At 43.5% G+C, this 19483-nt stretch overlaps 1 protein-coding gene across 1 annotated transcript in view; it reads right to left on the bottom strand.

The window, feature by feature from the left end:
• cntfr (ciliary neurotrophic factor receptor) overlaps positions 1–19483 on the bottom strand; it is a 63179-nt gene that overhangs the window by 7642 nt on the left and 36054 nt on the right. Inside the window, exons 4-7 of the mRNA XM_079756165.1 lie at positions 10760–10993; positions 3969–4086; positions 3166–3332; positions 2404–2567 (exon numbers count right to left, since the gene is read on the bottom strand). Coding sequence (XP_079612291.1) covers positions 2404–2567; positions 3166–3332; positions 3969–4086; positions 10760–10993 — 683 coding nt within the window. The remainder of the gene's footprint in view (positions 1–2403; positions 2568–3165; positions 3333–3968; positions 4087–10759; positions 10994–19483) is intronic.

Below are 19483 nucleotides of genomic sequence, written 5' to 3' on the forward strand. Positions count from 1 at the left end.
GCCATGTGTCACGTTGTTATGACCTCAGGTCAAAGCTCTCCATTGACAAGCAAATTTCAATCCTATTATTCAGCGTTTGATAACTAACCATTAAACTACAACGACAAAATTAAACTACCAACCAAAAAAGCAAATTGGAAGCCGTTGTTGTAAATACAAACCAAACATACAAGCATTCTCAGTAATGTGCCTCTATTCTCTCGCGGCACTCATGTGTGGATCAGGCTGCTAGTTAGGTTGTTTTTCACAACATCTAGAATGTAGACTGGATAGAGAATGTAACAGTTTCACTGCAATGAGAACATTTTGGTAGGAGTGAGCCAGGGGAACATGCCAAACTAGTGAATGTGGCGGAATAATAGTAATAAAACTGGCAATAACAATCGGTTGAATGGCTAAATAATATTACTAAAAATAAACACGTAGACTCTACATGATTGTTTTACTTTTGAAAGTGTGTGCAAATAATTGCTCACGTTTCCATTGCTTTTGTCTTAGAAAATATAAAACATGTTGCAGCACTTAAGGGATTCAAGGAACAGCCAGAACAGCCTATACAATGAGCACAAACAGGTCAAACACCGGCCATCAGAAAGGGTCCAACTAGGTTGAATAATCTGCATTTCTGGTGGATTGAATGTGAAATCTGTTACTCTGTTACTAACTAATGGCCCTGTTAAGTCAATGGAGTGAAAACCTTGTTTAATCGGCTATAACATTGGAATATTTATTTTTACATGCCAAGGGGGTGTGTGCAGTAAGCAGAATATATCAGCGGGCATTAGACGCGTTTCAGAGCCTCATGGTCCGGCGGCTGCACAGGAAACCTCACAGACCACTCCAGCTTTAACAGGCCGCTATAACACTAGCGTCAAGGCAGCGACGCATTCTCAAATGCATAATGATATGGAGAGACAAGGGGGGGGGTGGGTGGATGGAGAACGGGAGGAAGCGAGGGTGGGAGGAGGGACGATGGGAGAGTTGGGACAGCAGCCATTTCTGCTTAGAGTTGTTTGTCTATTCGTACTTTTAAAGTTATGGCCTTATGAAACGGCTTTTATCATGTCATTTTAACACCCAAACCCACGAAGAGGTATCACAAATGAATATTGGCTTTAGGTAGATGAATCCGAATGTTTAGTAAGTTGAGCACCAGGACCAGTCAATGGCAGTGGTCACATACGTTTTGCTTAGGATGTGACCGCTGATCCTTCCAGTCACTTTCATTTATTCAAGCATTATAGGTATTTTTATTTATCAAATGGCCATAAATACCATGAAAATGTATCGATTTCTTTCTTTCTTTGCCCAAAAGCCCATTTTGAACCAGGAAAACCCTGTGTATTGCTGTATAGAAGTGGCACTATTCATCCTGTGGCTGGAGCACCCCATAGGGTCTGATTGAGACGCTCTTTGGACTGATACACCTCGAGCCACCAGCCTCTCCGTACACCCAGTCTGAGGATAATTGGCTAAAGGTAACCCTGCCCTTTGAATCTGATTGGACATTGCTTGTCCTCTGGCAGCCATGTTGTAGGGTCAATCACCTTCATCTGACTTGACCAATTCGAGGCTTGACCCTCAACCCTCCTAAAGATGGTTCCTCTGAAGCAGACGTTTGGCCACATAAACTGTGTCTATTTGAGTTGATAGTGATGTTATAGCGCCCCCATTAGGCCAGGGTGGCTCATCTTTTGGCTGTCCCTTCTGGAGGTTGCTCTTGATCTGGGACCCACATTTGGTGGGAAGTGCTTAGGAGATTAGCCTATTGCCTTTGCCTCTCAAAGTGGCATTCGCCCACATAAGGGAATAACAATGATACAGCTGGCTGAACAACTACCTGCTTAACACCTAATAATGATAATACCACTAATACCAACACTATAATGATCATAACACTTATTATACTTTAACTATTACTACTAATAAAGATACTTCTACTACTACAGTATTATCTTTACAATACATATTATGAAGATAATATTACTAATCATACTACTACTAATAAAGCAAATACTATCAAGATAATACAATTCATACTAGTCCTAAAATGATAATGCTACAATTCATACTACAAATAATATGAAGGAAATAGTAATATACTAGTATTTCAATAATAATAATTAGATAAAAATGATAGAAATATAATGGTAAATAACAATAATCATAATAGCAATAAAAGCAATAATACTACTACTAATGTAATAATAACAGTCCTAATAGTATCATAACAACGTCATGGCATGAGGATTGGACCGGAGCATTGCGGACGATGCCCAATGTGAGCGTGGAGACCCACTACAAACTGGGGAACGGCAGTTAACCAGTTGCCCCGCACAACGGCCACGAACGACGAGCGTGGCCGAACGGACCTCGAGGAGCTATGAGGATAGAGCCACTCACGTGCTGCCACTGGTCCTTGATGAGGGGCCGGTAGCGCAGGAAGTACTTGAGGGGGAATGAGTCCACCTCGGGCCAGCTGGAGGGGCTGGTCCACGACACCTCAAGCCGCCGCACGTTGCTGGGGATTGGGGTCGCCACCACGCGCTCGGGGGGGTCCGGTTTCACTGGCGGAACACATCAGAGGAGACGATCTTTACTCCTCCTCCTCCTGCTCCCCCGCCCCCCCCCTCCCCCGGTCCTCCCCTCCCCTCCCCTCCTCCCAAACCTCCCCTCCTCTCCCTTTCTCCTTCCTCCTCCCAGTATAAACAGGAGACTCCCTGTGGTGTCCACATGGTCCTCATGTTCCCTGACACGCTCACACTGCTCTCAAACATGTGGAAAGCCTCGGCCTCCTTCGCCTCCTACTCCCCTGCACCCCCTCTGCTTGCTCATCTAGCTCCTCCTCCTTTAGCTCCTCCTCCTCCAACCCCCTCCAGCTCCTCCTCCCACCCTTCCCCCCTCCACCTCCCCCTCCTCCCCCTCCTCATCTACCTCCTCCTCAACTTCCTCCTCCTCTGAGTCCGCTACATCCTCCTCCTCCTCCTCCTCCTCCTCCAACCCCCTCCAGCTCCTCCTCCCACCCTTCCCCCCTCTACCTCCACCTCCCCCTCCTCATCTAGCTCCTCCTCTGGCTCCTCCTCAACTTCCTCCTCCTCTGAGTCCGCTACATCCTCCTCCTCCTCCTCCTCCCCCACCCCTGCTCCTCTCCCCCCCCCTCCTTACCTATGCTGGACTCCTCGAAGGAGATGGCGTAGGAGGCGGAGCCGAGAGCGTTGGTGGCGGTCACATTGACCCGGTAGGGGAAGCTGGAGAACACCTCTGGGAACAGCACGTGGATCTTGTTCTTATGGACGTGGTCCTTCTGTACGTCCAAAACGCGCATGTTATGTCTGGTGAGAGACGGGTTACAGCACACATGTGATAATGCACATGCTATCATTCACATAACACATAACACACACATTTTATGTCGTTGAGAGACATGTTACGGCCCTGGTGTTATAACACATGTTATAAATGCACTTGTTATAACACCGTAGTATAATACACATGCTATGTATGGTGATACATGTTATAGCACACATTGTACCGTACACATAAGATGAAAGGATTATGGAGTTGGAGGATAATGAGAGTAGTAATTGAAGGGTAATGAGCGGTCTCATTGAAGGGTAATGGAGAGGTCTCATTGAAGGGTAATGAGCGGTCTCATTGAAGGGTAATGAGAGGTCTCATTGAAGGGTAATGGAGAGGTCTCATTGAAGGGTAATGAGCGGTCTCATTGAAGGGTAATGGAGAGGTCTCATTGAAGGGTAATTGAGTTTTAATTGAAGGTTAATAAATGTTATTACTTAGCAGATAAACAAGCAAACATCCAACACACATGGATCACAAACTCACAAATCATGGCGCAAACACACGCACAAACACAGCCACCGACACACACACACACACACACACACACACACACACACACACACATTCAAACACACACACACACACAAAGTCAGGTGGGGAGGACTTACTGGACCTCCACCTGGAACTCGGTGGGGATGTTGGTGGGCTGGAGGAGATGCCAGCTGCAGTAGAAGCCTTTAGGGTAGGTGTTGGACCTGCAGCTCACCGCAGGCTCCATTGGGATTGCTGGGGGAAGGGGTAGGGGGGGGGGGGGGGAGAATGTTGTTCATATCTTTTTTTAATCATATACTTCCTTTTGTAACAATGATGATTTTTTTTTCCTTTGAAAATTATATTGATAGATGTTTCGGTAACGGCAAGATGTTTATTGTCATGCAAGACCGAGTGAGAGACAGGGAGAGAGAGAGAGAGAGAGAGAGAGAGAGAGAGAGAGAGAGAGAGAGAGAGAGAGAGAGAGAGAGAGCACATGTGTTAGTAGGTGTGTGTAGTAACATGTGCTATAGCAAATTATGGTGTGTGCGCTTGTGCGTGTGTGTATTAAAACGTTTGTGAATAACAACACACATATTAGTATTAAATGGTGAATACAACTTAAGATCCAGCGGGTAGCAGCCACAACTGGCTGTAATGTATTCTGTCTCTTATATGAATATTAATATTAGGCCACATGGGGCTTGTTCTGAAAGAATTACCACACATGGAAACTTTCTCCAAAAAAACATTTAGAAACGGTTAAATGTCATTCTCAAGACATCATTTAAACTGAGCGAGGGGGGAAAGCGAAGGAGAAGAATTAAGAGGAGAAAGGAAGAACAGAGAGGTGAGGACAGAGGAGGAGGAGAGAGGTAAGGAGAAGAGGAGAAGAGGGGAGGAGAGGAGGAGAAAGGAGGAGAGGAGGAGGATATTCGAGACACAAAAGAGAGAGTGATGTTATACCAACTCTGGCCTCCCCCAAGATTAGGAACTTTTCTTCTCCAGTCAGTCAACCATGAACCCTGACCCCCACCCACACACCCACCCACACACCCACCCACACAAACATCCCCAGCCAAATTGTTTCACTGTTTAGACAACTGTAGGGGGCTAGACAGACAGACAGACAGACAGAAAGGTAGAGAGAGAGAGCTAGACGGAGAGACAGACACAAACACACACACACACTCACACACACACACACACACACACACACACACACACAGACAAACAGGTAAAGAGTCAGAAAGACAGACAGACAGACAGACAGACAGACAGGTAGAGAGACAGGCTGACAGACAAAAAGACATACAGAAAAACAGACAGACAGACAGGTAAAGAGACAGAACCACAGACAGACACAGATAAAGAGAGTGCTGAATAGAGAGAGAATAATGCTCATGGCATTCCAAGAATTTTTCGGACAATTGGAAACAGCCATCTGTATGTATGTGTGTGTGTTAGAGAGTGTGTGTGTGTGTGTGTGTGTGTGTGTGTGTGTGTGTGTGTGTGTGTGTGTGTGTGTCTGGGGTTTGGGTCGGTGGGGGTGCGAATCAAAGTCTGGTCCTTCAACACTTGGTCTCATAAGAAAAAATACTTCCCTAAGACTCACACACACATACACACACACACACACACACACACACACACAGACACGCACACACAAACACACCCGCACACGCACACAAACACATGCACACACAAACATCTACAAAACTTCACCTGTGAAGAACTTTTGTGGAGTTTGTGTTTTTGCTGCTGTATGTGTGTGTGCCTGCATGTGTGTGTGTGTGTGTGTGTGTGTGTGTGTGTGCATGTGTGTGAGAGTATGTCAATGTGTGTGTGCATGTTCATATGTGTGTTCCTGTGTGTGCGTGAGTGTGTGTTTTATCCATTCATCCATTCACCAAGCAGGGCTTGGGAACATTCCGATGACATCATGTGGTACAGTGCATCATGGGAAGACGCCACACATCCAAATAGTTCCCAAGGGAGCGTAGCTGTAGCAACAGCCAGATATCTGACCCCTAACTTCTGGACAAACTGACCTCCGCATTTTAAAACATTTCCTGTATTCAGGACAGTGTTGTCATGGCAATAAATCATACGCATAGCCGTTTGGTTGCCATGGACGCTCCCACCTCATCCCAAAACTTTTCAACGGAAGCAAACTCTGGTTATAGGTAAGTGAAGGTGTGTTAGAGATGCCGAGACAATAAAGATGCTGTAGTTATGATTCAGGAACTATTATTTGAGTGTAGTTTATAAGAAATGGCCTAGCCACCCGTCTGCAATAAGTGAGTTAAATGCCCAGAGACAATAACTGCGCCTGCCTCTGTATGAGACCATTTAGATTTAAAATCTCCCGGCTGATATCTGACCAATCGGGACATCTTTCCCCTGATTGTTTCAGTGAATCTTCAACTCTTTGCTGCGGTCACTCTTTACCACTCACAACGATTACCTACAGCACCTTTAAGGTGTCGTTTGAATCTCATTAGGCAGTCGTTTAAGATAAGTTAGGTGGAGTTTTAGATAAGTTAAGAGCAGTTTTAGTTTTTAATTTTGGCTGTAGTGTGTCAAAAAAGGGTCTTGCTATTTAAAAGAAAAGTGACACATCACACTGATTAACTGATTAAATTTACTTATTTACCCCCCCATCCCTCCTGTACCCAATCTCTTCACACAATCTCCATCTCTCCTCACCTCTCCATCACTTCTCCTTCCTCCCCCCTTCAGAGAGAGACAGAGGTAGAGCGAGAGAGTAGAGTAGAGATATGAACGTATGAGTTAATATTCATATGGATATATAGAAATATGAATGGATGAATGTATGAACGTATAAATGTATGAACGTATGAGAATATTAATATAAACATAAAAATAACGCATGAATCTCTGCCCGTGTGAACATATCAACCTATAAATGTATGAACAAATTAATGTCTTTCAGAAACAATAGTAGCAGACTTGAACGCACCACAGACCACATCCCCGCCCTGGCCCTCACTGTCTGTGGCCTGTGTGTGTGTGTGCAAGTGTTTGTGTTCATGTGCATTTGCGTGTTTGAGAGAGAGAGAGAGAAAGAGAAAGAGAGTGTGTCTGTTTTTGTGCGTGTGTGTGTCGAGTAAATTACTATTTATATTTTACCATTACTTCTATCCTGGGTAAATCCCCAGTCTGATTATACACATATCATTTACATGTGGTTTTAAGGTTGGTTTGACACTGGTATGCAGTTATCATGGCTACCGCACAGACACACACACACAAACAGGTTTTGCTGTGAGGTTAAACTGAGTCAACACCCTTCACCTTGGAGTGGCTGGATCCAGCAGTCTGCTGTCTCCATGGAGACCATGCCAAGCCATGTATAAACCTGCCCCCACCTTCTGCTGCTATGCTAGGAGCTGAGCTAACAGGTGAGTTAATAGTCAGATAGCTAGGATCAATTGAACCAATGAGCATCAACTCTCCCCATGAAGGTCAGAAGAGAGAAGGGCAGAGTGAGGAGAGAGACAGAGCAGGGGAAAAGGAGAGTGAGGAGAGTGAGAAGAGTGACAGAGCAGGGGAGAAGGAGAGTGAGGAGAGGGACAGAGCAGGGGAGAAGGAGAGTGAGGAGAGTGACAGAGCAGGGGAGAAGGAGAGTGAGGAGAGAGACAGAGCAGGGGAGAAGGAGAGTGAGGAGAGAGACAGAGCAGGGGAGAAGGAGAGTGAGGAAAGTGAGGAGAGAGACCGAGCAGGGGAAAAGGAGAGTGAGGAGAGTGACAGAGTAGGGGAGAAGGAGAGTGAGGAGAGAGACATAGTAGGGGAGAAGGAGAGTGAGGAGAGCGACAGAGCAGGGGAGAAGGAAAGTGAGGAGAGAGACAGAGCAGGGGAGAAGGAGAGTGAGGAGAGTGAGGAGAGAGACCGAGCAGGGGAAAAGGAGAGTGAGGAGAGTGAAAGAGTAGGGGAGAAGGAGAGTGAGGAGAGAGACAGAGCAGGGGAGAAGGAGAGTGAGGAGAGAGACAGAGCAGGGGAGAAGGAGAGTGAGGAGAGAGACAGAGCAGGGGAGAAGGAGAGTGAGGAGAGAGACAGAGCAGGGGAGAAGGAGAGTGAGGAGAGTGACAGAGCAGGGGAGAAGGAGAGTGAGGAGAGTGACAGAGCAGGGGGAGAAGGAGAGTGAGGAGAGTGAGAAGAGAGACAGAGCAGGGGAGAAGGAGAGTGAGGAGAGTGACAGAGCAGCGGAGAAGGAGAGTGAGGAAAGTGAGGAGAGGGAGGAGAGTGAAGGAGAGTGACAAAGCAGGGGAGGAGAGTGAAGGAGAGTGAAGGAGAGTGACAGAGCAGGGGAGGAGAGTGAAGGAGAGTGAGGAGAGTGAAGGAGAGTGAAGTGAAGTGAAAGAGCAGGGGAGAAGGAGAGAGTGAAGGATGATTAACGATTATGTGGAGAGAGGAGTGAAACCTTACGAACCAAAGAATACAAAAATACGAACCCTGAAGCAAACCTGCAACAATGTTCAATGAAACCACTTGGATTCAAGGGTTTGATTCATGATGTTTGGCAGAGTCATTACTATTTTTTACTGCTGATGATGACAGAGTAGGGTGCCTTTCATAAAAAATATATTGCTATTATATTATGAAACAATTAAATAATATGCATAATATATCATCTTAAATTATAACAATATAAAATTAAGAACAAAAACACACTCCATCACATTCCTAGCCCTAGCTGCTTCCTGGTTTGCAGTTGTGTGTGTGTGTGTGTGTGTGTGTGTGTGTGTGTGTTTGTTTGTATGTGTTTGTCTGTGTGGGTGTAAACATCTTCGACTGCAACCAATATTCCTTTATACTTAATTGTCAATAAACATCACACTACACACCTATAAGCCTATATGCCCTGATACTAAGCTATGGCATCCTATGTTGTGCTAAGCTGTGCTACATTAGGCTATGCAGTGCGCCATTATAATATGCTGTGCTATATGGTGCTAGGTTCTGCTGTCTGATTGGCTGAGCAACTCTCTGCTCTGTGAGGCTCCGGACTGTCGTGTTTAACATGACGTCATAGCCTCATGATGCAGGAAGCTAACCTTTAGCGAGGTTAGCACATTTTACATCAGGGCATTTAGCAGACGCGCCTATCCACCGCAATTTACAACAATCAACGCACACATTCACAGCGGAGTCAACCGTGCAAGGGGACAACCGGCTCGTCTGAAGCAGTTAGTGTTGGGCGTTTGCTCACTGACACCTCGACACTCCGGGGAGCTGGGGATCAAACTAGCAATCTTCCAGTAACAAGTCGAGCCGCTCTGCCTCCTGAGCTAGGTCGACCGTGGTCACTCAGCAATGTGTTGCTGCAGTGAGCATGCGGCTTGTAGCGGCGGGGCTAACCAACCGGCCACCCTTCACTTTGTGATGTCATAACTCATTTATGGGGCTGCCCTGGAAACAGCGTCAGATAAACTCGGGCTGCGTTCGAATAGTCGTCATTGCCTAGGAAGATTCCTAACTGAGTGAAATGACGGCAAAAGTGCACGTTCAACCCACAATCCATTTTTGTTTGGGTTTAGTTCCTTTAGTTGTGTCGGATTACGTTCACACCTAAAGCTAACCGAACCAGAGTTAAAATGAGTGTTCACACCACCAAAAAAATACCATAGTGCCGGTCAAAATGGTCCCCGGTTAAATAAAAACAGTCCAAACGAGGGGTATAATGGACACTGTAGAAATAAACAGATAAAAAATCATCGAAATCGAGCGTAACAGTTTCAATTTGGTCGAAGAATATCTTTAATATTGTACTAATATCATACTGAAGGTAGATATTATAGAGTGGACTTATATTTCTCTTGTAGAAGAGCTTGTGAAAATGAAAGTATCTCATGCTTGAATAAAGGTAGTTTGATTGTTGTAACTACTAGCATTAAGCGGCTGGTGTAGCATGTAGCACAGTGGCATCCTTACTGTCGATGCAGAGGTTGATGGTGTATCATGTAGCATTGAGCATTAGCATGTTGTGGCATGTAGCATGTGTTATATGGAGCATGGACAGAATTCATTATATTTTTTATTATAGGGTTTTATGATCATCAACGAACGAACTGCCGCATTCAATTAGAGACGCTCCTTCCGTCACCATTTTTAAATCTAGGCTCGAAACACCCCTCTTCTCTCTGGACTTTCCTCCCCTTTTGTGATATGTTGTTTATTTTTATGTTTTTCATGTACTGTCTATGTATGTGGTATGTGTTCTTTTATATGCCTTTTTGCAACATGTATGGCACTTTGGCCAGTGAAAACAAAAAAAAAGTGTTTTTGAATGTGCCTTATAAATAAATTTTACTTACTTACTTACTTATATGGAGCATGTATCATGCAGCACGAAGCGTGTGTCTTGAAATATCTAGTGTGTATCATGTGAAAAGGATCATGTATCGTGTATCATATATTATGTATCATGTGGCATGTATCATGTATAATGTATCATAGGTATGTATCATGTATCATATGGCATATATCATGTAAAATGTATCATATCATGTATCATATGGCATATATCATGTATCATGTATCATATGGCATATATCATATATCATGTATCATATAGCATATGGCATGTATCATGTGGTGTGTATCACCTACTAGTATCATGTACTGGGTATCATGTATCATATATCATGTATCATGTATCATGTAGCATATGGCATGTGGCATGTATCCCCTACTACTATCATGTAGCATGTAGTGTTTATCAAGTAGCATATATCATGTAGTGTTTATCATGTATCATGTAGCATGTATCATGTAGTGTTTATCATGTATCAAGTAGCATATATCATGTAATGTTTATCATGTGTCTTGTAACATGTATCATGTAGTTTTTATCATATATCATGTAGCATGTATTGTGTAGCTTTTATCGTAGCGGTGTCCTTACTGCCGATGCGGAGGATGATGGTGTCCCTGCGCTCCCCTAGAGGGTTCTGGAAGCAGCTGTAGAGGCCGTTGTGTCCAAGGTCCACATTGGTGAGGACCAGCCGCGGTCCGTCCAGGCGGTGCCGCGCACGCACATCCGTGCCATTCACCTTCCACGACACAGATGCATCGTCTTCAAGGAAACCGCACTTCATCGTGACGTCGCTGCCCATCCGCTCGTACTGGTTCCTGGCCACTAAGAGAGGCAGAGCGGGCTCAGCATTAGCATTTTGTAGGTGAAACACTGGGGGGTTAGCATTCGCATGGTTAATAAACTGGTTCAACAGAGGGGGTAAACGGTTAACGCATGGTTTGTGTTAAACACTGGGGGAGGTGTTAGCATAGTTTAGGTTAGCATGGTTTAGGTTAAACACAGGGAGGTATGCATTCGTGTTAGCATGGTTTATGTTAGATGCAGGGGGTTAGCAGGGTTACCAGTTAGCATGGTTGAGGAACAGTACAGGGCCTAAGCGTTAGCATGGTTTAAGTTAAACAAAGCCAGCTAAGCATTAGTGTTAGCATTGGTTTAGCCTTAGCTTTAGTGTAGTTTATATTTATGACAGGTGGCTTAGCATTAGTGTTAGCATGGTCTTGATTAAACATAGTGGGTTAATGTTAGCGTTAGCATGTTTTAGGTTAAACCTAGTGGGGTAAGCGTTAGTGTTAGCGTGTTTTATATACTGGTTCCTTCTCTTGTTTTGTCTTTGAGCTAGGAGCTAAGTGACACCTGGCTCTCCATCCCCCTCTTTTCCCCCACCGTCCCTCGGTGATGGGTATTCTGCCAGAGCTGATCCAGATGTCAGCTGTATGTTTCATGTATATTTCATGCCTTCTAACAGACACATCTATTTTTAATACCACAAGATACCACACCAAGGTAACACCAATCTGTTTGTCTGTCTGTCTGCCTTCCTGCCTGCCTGCCTGCCTGCCTGTTTGTCTGTCTGCCTGCCTATCTGTCTGTCTGTCTTTCTGTCTGCCTGCTGCCTGTCTGACTATGTGTCTGTGTGTATGTGTGTATGTATGGATGTGTGCGTGGGCATGCATGCTTGTGTGTGACAAAAGAGAATGCTTCTTTGATCTCTTCCTCTCCAGATAATTGGGACCAATGGGTGGCCTCATCTGCATAAAGTACCATTAGCATGCTCGCTGCTAGCGTGGATCACAGACCCTAGGCCTGTTTTTAGATTTCATGCGCAGGACACATGGCAACATGGGGAGAGGAGTGGAGAAAAGAGGGCAGAGGAGATGAGGGAGGGAAGGGAGAGAGAGGGGACATGAAGGAAAGAGGAGATCAGGAGAAGAGGAGGGGAGAGAGGAGGACAGAAGGAGGGGAGGAGAATGGAGGGACACGTTGGCTGACCGTTGGTTGATAGTAGCATAGGGCTAAGCCTGTCGGAAATCCCCCCCGCCATCACACACACACAAACATAAACACAGACATCTAGTATGATGCCACGCGGTGCCACACAGACGATAGTCCACCTGGGTTTACGGGTCAGTGTCATGCTGCAACCTGACTTGAAGGACAACTTGGGTATCTTTCACCCTGGACCCTATCTTTTGATCCTTTAGGGTCCAAGGGACTAATGAGGACAACCATCTCTGAGATTGGTTGCATCAGGAAAACTGAATTATTTATTCTTTTTAGTCTTTTTCATATTCTCTTATTATCTCTCTGAAGTGGCTGCTGAATATAGATGCATACTGAATTCAGATGACCAAGATTACCATTACACGTTGATTTAATTATTGAGATAGAATACGTATATACAGTGTATATAAGGGTTAGTCCATGGAGTAGAATATATTTATCAATGGACTACAGTGACACAACTACATAATGCCTTAGATTCATACTCTTGCATTACTCTTCAGGGTGGCTCTAACAGAAAGGCCGGTGGCTCTGTGAAGATGAAGACCAGATAGGATATGTTCTAGTCATTATATTCTGGTCATTAGCTTGGCCGTGAGGTCCAGCATACTTTTTTTTTAGCACAAATCTTAAATGATTGCAAATACATTACTTGCTCTGTTTATTTTCCTTAATTGTCTGACTCTAATTTAAATTCATTGTGGTCAGTGTCATATTATAAATATGAATACACATAAATAATAAAAAAAATAATATCACAATTATGTTATGCCAGTGAGGTTGGTTGCTATGGACACGGACATCGCTGACACCACGTAGCTTGCATTGGGTGTAGATCATTATTTTTCATGTAGTAATCTGAGCAATCAGTTTTTTGTTTGTAACATTTTGTTAATAGCAGGCTTTTCAATAGAATCCCATGTGAGAGTGCCAATAGAAAGGCCTGCTTCTTCCTCTTCTCTGGATGTCCGGTAGACTTCCCACAAGGACACTGCAGCCCTCCGGTCAGGCGGAGGTCATGCTAGCAATTGATTCTACAGAAAGTATTTTTGAAAGGTTTTTTTTCGCCTACATTTTTTACAGTTTAACTAGAGAGTCATCATGACGTATTATTACCACTTTTAAGGTTTTTTGAAGGGAAAATGCTAGGTAGGAAGTCTTTAATAGTCCTTGGGAAAATTTTGCACGTGTGTCAGTGGGGAATAAGGAGGGTGGTGGTGCTAACTGATGGTGGTGCCAAATGATACCACAGCATTGCTTGTATTTTGTGCGGGTGGGGGATTGACTGTCTTCCTCATTTCAATACAATATTTAAGATGCACAAATGCAAACTAAGTAAACAGCAGCTGTCATATCATCACATTCGCGCTGGTTAAAATAATTCCCTCTGTCGATACCTGAAAGCACACTTTTGCTATTCTGCTTGATTGAATGTTCCGGCGTCAATGAAACGTTCACTTGTAACTTAAATTTGTAATCAGTCAAACGGTTCTAACTTGCCATCATCAAAGTTTGTCATGATCGGATGAGAATTCCGTGCATAATCATACATAACAGAGACTATTTGATAAAATAGATGTATTATATGAATTACAATGTATTATATAAGCCTATATTTTTTTCATCAGGCTTAAGGTAGCTTGTATTTTCTGTCAACTTTAATGCAGATGCTGATATTTAGACAATTGTGGAAAACCCTGATTTTTAAGGGTTCAAACTACACAAAAGTCACCAAAAAAGGTATCTACTTATCTACATATATATCAGGGCTGCCCGATTTGGGGCCCGCGGGCCAAGTTTGGCCCGTGACCGATTTTATTTGGCCCGCGCCTTACCCACTGTATATATTATTGTTTTCCACCATCAGCGCTCGGAATCTGCGCTCGCTCTCATTGAATATTATTTATTGGTGCACTTCCATTCCTGACCCTAGAATAACATTGTGATACATTGATGGTAGGGTGGCGCTGTTGAGCTCCTATCCTGTTCAGCCGCCTCCCACATATTTGACTAAATATACTGAAAAATTTAAATTCTGCCCCACGAGCCTCCCCACGATTACATTTTGGCCCTCCACTTGGAAGAATTTGGGCCCCCCTGATATATATGATATGTCAATCAGTTGACAAAGGTCGGGCCTGATTCAACTATGTACACATATCGATATTTATATCAATATATATATATATATATAATATTGGCATATTTGCCATCCGGGACATAACTAGAGGCTTTGGAATGGCAGGAATAATTTTATCAGTAAGATAACAGTCGCCCACAGTCGCCCAAATTGGGAATTGTGAGTTTATATAAGTCCTGTATAATAACCTTCAAGGACTTTAGTGGAATATCACCAGAAATAATTTTACTTGACTGTTTGCATCTAAGATTTACAAATACTTTCAAAAGTCTGCTAAAATAAATCAACATGGGAGTCATATCCCTACAGGGAGGAATGCAAATAGCAGGTGAACGAGGAGTCTAGGTCATTTGTCTAGACCCATGTCTCTAGCTCGCTAGAGACATGGGTCTGTTTTTGTATGAAAGGGGGCATTACAAGGACATACAAAAATATCTATTTGGTGGTTGACAGGAAGAGGTCATCAGAAGATACAGAAAAACACACAGTTTAAGGCAGCCTAAAATGACTTGGGAGTAAGATAGAGATGCCTGGTCTCTTTTATATGAATAAGTGCATTTCTATCTAATACAATAATCTTTTTGGAAGCTCTAGCCCTACAGAAAGTGATGCAATTAGTTGATCGAGCTCTGATTCTCAGATATGCGTGTTGAGTCAGTAGGTCTGGGAAGAAATTCATTTAAAAATCTCAGAAGCATACTGCTGGGTGAGAATTCAGGAAACAGAAAATGTAAATTCCAGAAAAGAAAATGTAAAGTCTTGAACCCCTAAATTGGTAACGGTATATGTTCTTGAGGCCCTCTTTCATATAAAAGTGACCCTAGGTCTCTAGCTTACTTCAAAGTGAACTTGCTCATTCGTGTCCAACTACAAATTAGGTCACTTCCTGGGGGACCAGAGCATCAACATGTTTAATCTTACATTTCCTTTAGGAACTCTTTCACATAAAACAGACCCCAAGTCTTGAGCTCACTCCCAAGTGTCCTTGAACCCTGAGTCATCCATTAATGCTCTACTTCCTGGTTGTCAACATACTCAAATGGATTACTTCCAGTAGGGTTACAATCAGCAATCCCAAAATTGCAAAATTCTAGTCGTCCTTAATGTCCTCTCTGATATTCAGAAGACTAAACGTCTCTAGCTGACTCCCAAGTCATTCTGTTGACCAATGAATGGCGTCGTTTTTAGTTTTCTTTTCTGATGACCTCTGGTAAGGATTTGCATCACTTCACTGAAAGGCTTATGCCACCAAATGGATAATCTTGTATGTCAGTGAGGACTTCTTTCATACAAAACACGACCCATATCTCTTGCTAGTTCCCAAATATATTTGACCCAGAGGTCCCCCGCTAATTACATCACTTCCTGTAGAGCTACGACCACCATGTTGAAAGTTTGAGTAGTCCTTACAAAATCGTCAAAACCTTACTAAGATAAATCATTTTTGGTAAACATACAGACTAAAATCCTTCAAAGTTATTATGCTTGATTTAAATCCAATCCTATCCCCCCCCTCCTTTTTTAATATGTTTTCATTGAAAGAACATCATCAAACAGTAACATCAAATAACACTCAACCTAACAGCTCAGATAATCACACAGCCCAAAGACGATGAAACAAACAACAAGCAAGCTTTCTGAGTGCAGTGATTGCATCGTCCTTAACATCCACCATAGCAAGAGTAGAAAACTATCTATGTAGAGACCTGAACATACATTTGTAATAACGTACATTGACCGAACGATGTCTATGATAATAAAATGCACTTCTCTCGTTAAAATTGTTTTAAAAACACACTGAAATTTCCACTGAGAATAATTTGAAAGTCAGCCTTTTTTTTCACTATTTGCAGACAGAAATTTAACTAATAACTTGATGTTGACACAGTCCAATGTCGCCGTAATCCGGGTATTTGCCCATTTGAACCAGGTAAATATGAACTCAACTCATTTGGAAGCTAAAGTGGACCAACAGGTATAACACACGTTATGGCGTGTAACTGGGTTGCACACATACCTAAACACACACCCTGGTGTATTGAGTGATAAGAAATCACATCTGACTTCACCTCCCACAAACCCTAGTAGACATGGAACCCACACTAACCATAGTAACTATGGGGAGACAACATAGCTACCATAATAACCATAGAAACCATAGGAACAATATAAACCATAGGAACCATGGGAAACCATATAATTCATTATAACAACATAAACTAGGGAAACAATAGAAGCCAGAGTAACCATAGTAACCATACTAGCCATAGAAACAATTGTAACCTTGTGATGATAAGATGCTTCTACAAAGCTGCTCGGACTGCTCATGAATAATCATGTCGCTTTGTAGTCATTACCATAACATGTGCACCATGGTTTACTAATTTCATCACAGGAGTATAACATTTCATTCAATAAATTTAAGTGTGTGGGTGTGCATGTGTGTGTATATGTGTGCTTGACAACAGACTATAGAAAAAGTACAACCTTATCACATACTCTCAATATAACTTTCCATCTAACGGTCTACCTGTCTGTCATTATACCTCTCTGCATGTCTTTCTGCCTGTCTGTCTACCTATCGACCTGTCTATCTGTCTGCTACTGTGTGTCTTTCTGAGAGGATCATTAATGGATGTGAAACTGAAAATAGATAAAACGAGTGAGGCAGATCAGAGATGTGTGTGTGTGTGTGTGTGTGCGTGTGTGCATGGGTCTATGTGAGAGTGTGCGCGAGCTAGAGGGGAAAGGGGCCATCTTAATTAATGGTGTGTAATATATGACAATATTCAGAGTCTCCTGGATGAAAGCAGACTAAATCACCACATCATTATAGAGACTGCAGCTATAACATGACCTTGGAGAGGTAAGGAGAGGAGAGGGAGGACGACAGGACCGGACAGGAGGAGAGAAGAGACAGATGAAAGGAGAGTAGAGAGGAGGGAGATATGATGAAAGGAGAAGAGGAGAGAGGAGACAGAAATGAGGAGAGGAGGAAAGGAGAGGAGGATGAGAATGATGGAGCACGGAGACTGCAGAGAGAGAGAGAGAGAGAGAGAGAGAGAGAGAGAGAGAGAGAGATAGAGAGAGCAAGAGCGAGAGCGCACGAGAGAGAGAGAGATAGGGGGTGTGGGTTTCATTGAAGATGACTAATGTTCTCTTGTTATCTCACACCAGGTAGGACTCAGACCTCTGGGTTATTCTAGACGTGTCCATCTCTCTCTTGACTATAAACCAGCTGGTAGTCCAGCCAATCAGAGGAGTGCTCGCAGTAAAACATTATTGTCCTTTAACAAGGCGACACACTCATTCATCAACCAACTCAACCACATACCAGCACAGCAATACCAGAGAACGAGAGAGAGAGAGACAGAGAGAGAGAGAGAGCGAGAGAGAGAGAGAGAGAGAGAGAGAGAGAGAGAGAGAGAGAGAGAGAGAGAGAGAGAGAAAGAGCGTGCATGTGTGATATTCCAGCTGTGCTAAGCAGGACCAACGGCTCCATCCATCAGCGCCAGCTTGCGTCTCTCTGTCAGGAGAGGCAGTTCTAGAATGAAACGCATCACTCTGAGCATCGATACCATATTACTCTAACCCTCTGTCAGTTAGCCCCGCCAGCAGGATTAAGCAGACCAAGCATACTCATGTAGCTACAGTGAGGTTAGCTGTCTGTAGCTAAACTGTGTTTAGCTGTGTGTAGCTACAGTGTGTTTACCTGTTTGTAGGTACAGTGTGTTTAGCTGTGTGTAGCTACAGTGTGTTCAGCTGTGTGTAGCTACAGTGTTTAGCTGTGTGTAGCTACAGTACGTTTAGCTGTCTGTAGCTACAGTATGTTTAGCTGTGTGTAGCTACTGTGTTTTTAGCTTTCTGAGGCTAAAGTGTGTTAAGCTGTCTGTAGCTACATTGTAGTTAGTGGTATGTAGCTTAGCTACAGTGTGTTTATCTGTGTGTAGCTACAGTGTGTTTAGCTGTTTGTAGGTACAGTGTTTCAGCTGTCTGTAACTACAGTGTGTTTAGCTGTGTGTAGGTAAAGTGTGTTTAGCTGTTTGTAGGTACAGTGTGTTTAGCTGTGTGTAGCTACAGTGTGTTTAGCTGTCTGTAGCTACATTGTAGTTAGTGGTATGTAGCTACAGTGTGTTTAGCTGTGTGTAGCTACAGTGTGTTTAGCTGTCTGAGGCTAAAGTGTGTTTAGCTGTCTGTAGCTACATTGTAGTTAGTGGTATGTAGCTACAGTGTGTTTATCTGTGTGTAGCTACAGTGTGTTTAGCTGTGTGTAGCTACAGTCTGTTTAACTGTGTGTAGCTACAGTGTGTTTAGCTGTCTGTAGCTACATTGTGTTTAGCTTTGTGTAGCTACACTGTGTCTGGCTGTGTGTAGCTACAGTGTGTTTGAATGTCTGTATCTACAGTGTGTTTAACTGTCTGTAGCTACAGTGTGTTTAACTGTGTGTATCTACAGTGTGTTTAGCTGTCTGTAGCTACAGTGTGTTTAACTGTGTGTATCTACAGTGTGTTTAGCTGTCTGTAGCTACAGTGTGTTAAGCTCTGTGTAGCTACAGTGTGTTTAGCGCTGCCTGTAGCTACATTGTGGATAGCATCGGCAACGGTGTGTTGGTGCATGTACAGGATTAAGACTTTTGTTGACATGACATGAGGGAATAGTCTGATCGCCCTAACCGGACTAAGATCAGTTTGTGATTTAACCAGCGGACCGAGAAACACACACACACACACACACACACACACACACACACACACACACACACACACACACACACACACTCCCCCTAACTTCCTCAGACTGGATATGGTATGCTGCTCTCACATTGACGTTCTGTTCTCTGTCTTCGGTGCATCAGGCAAACACAAATAACACACATTAATAAAGAGAAACATGAGGGATAGGGTCTCTAAGAAAGCGTGTGTTTTTCACACGTTTTGCACACATCACACGTCATTTTGTGTTGAAGGAACATACATCGTTACCATGGCAACCACAGCATCACCATCCTCATAACAACCACATAGACAGCATTGTGTTGAAGCAGATTTGTATTACCACATGTCTAGCAAATTCAAAACACACAAACTTAACATCACAGCATGTATTACGACAGGAAAAAACACATGCACACATACACACACACACACACACACACACACACACACACACAC

Source organism: Pollachius pollachius (genome assembly GCF_949987615.1).
Source record: "Pollachius pollachius genome assembly, chromosome: 18".
Taxonomy (NCBI): domain Eukaryota; kingdom Metazoa; phylum Chordata; class Actinopteri; order Gadiformes; family Gadidae; genus Pollachius; species Pollachius pollachius.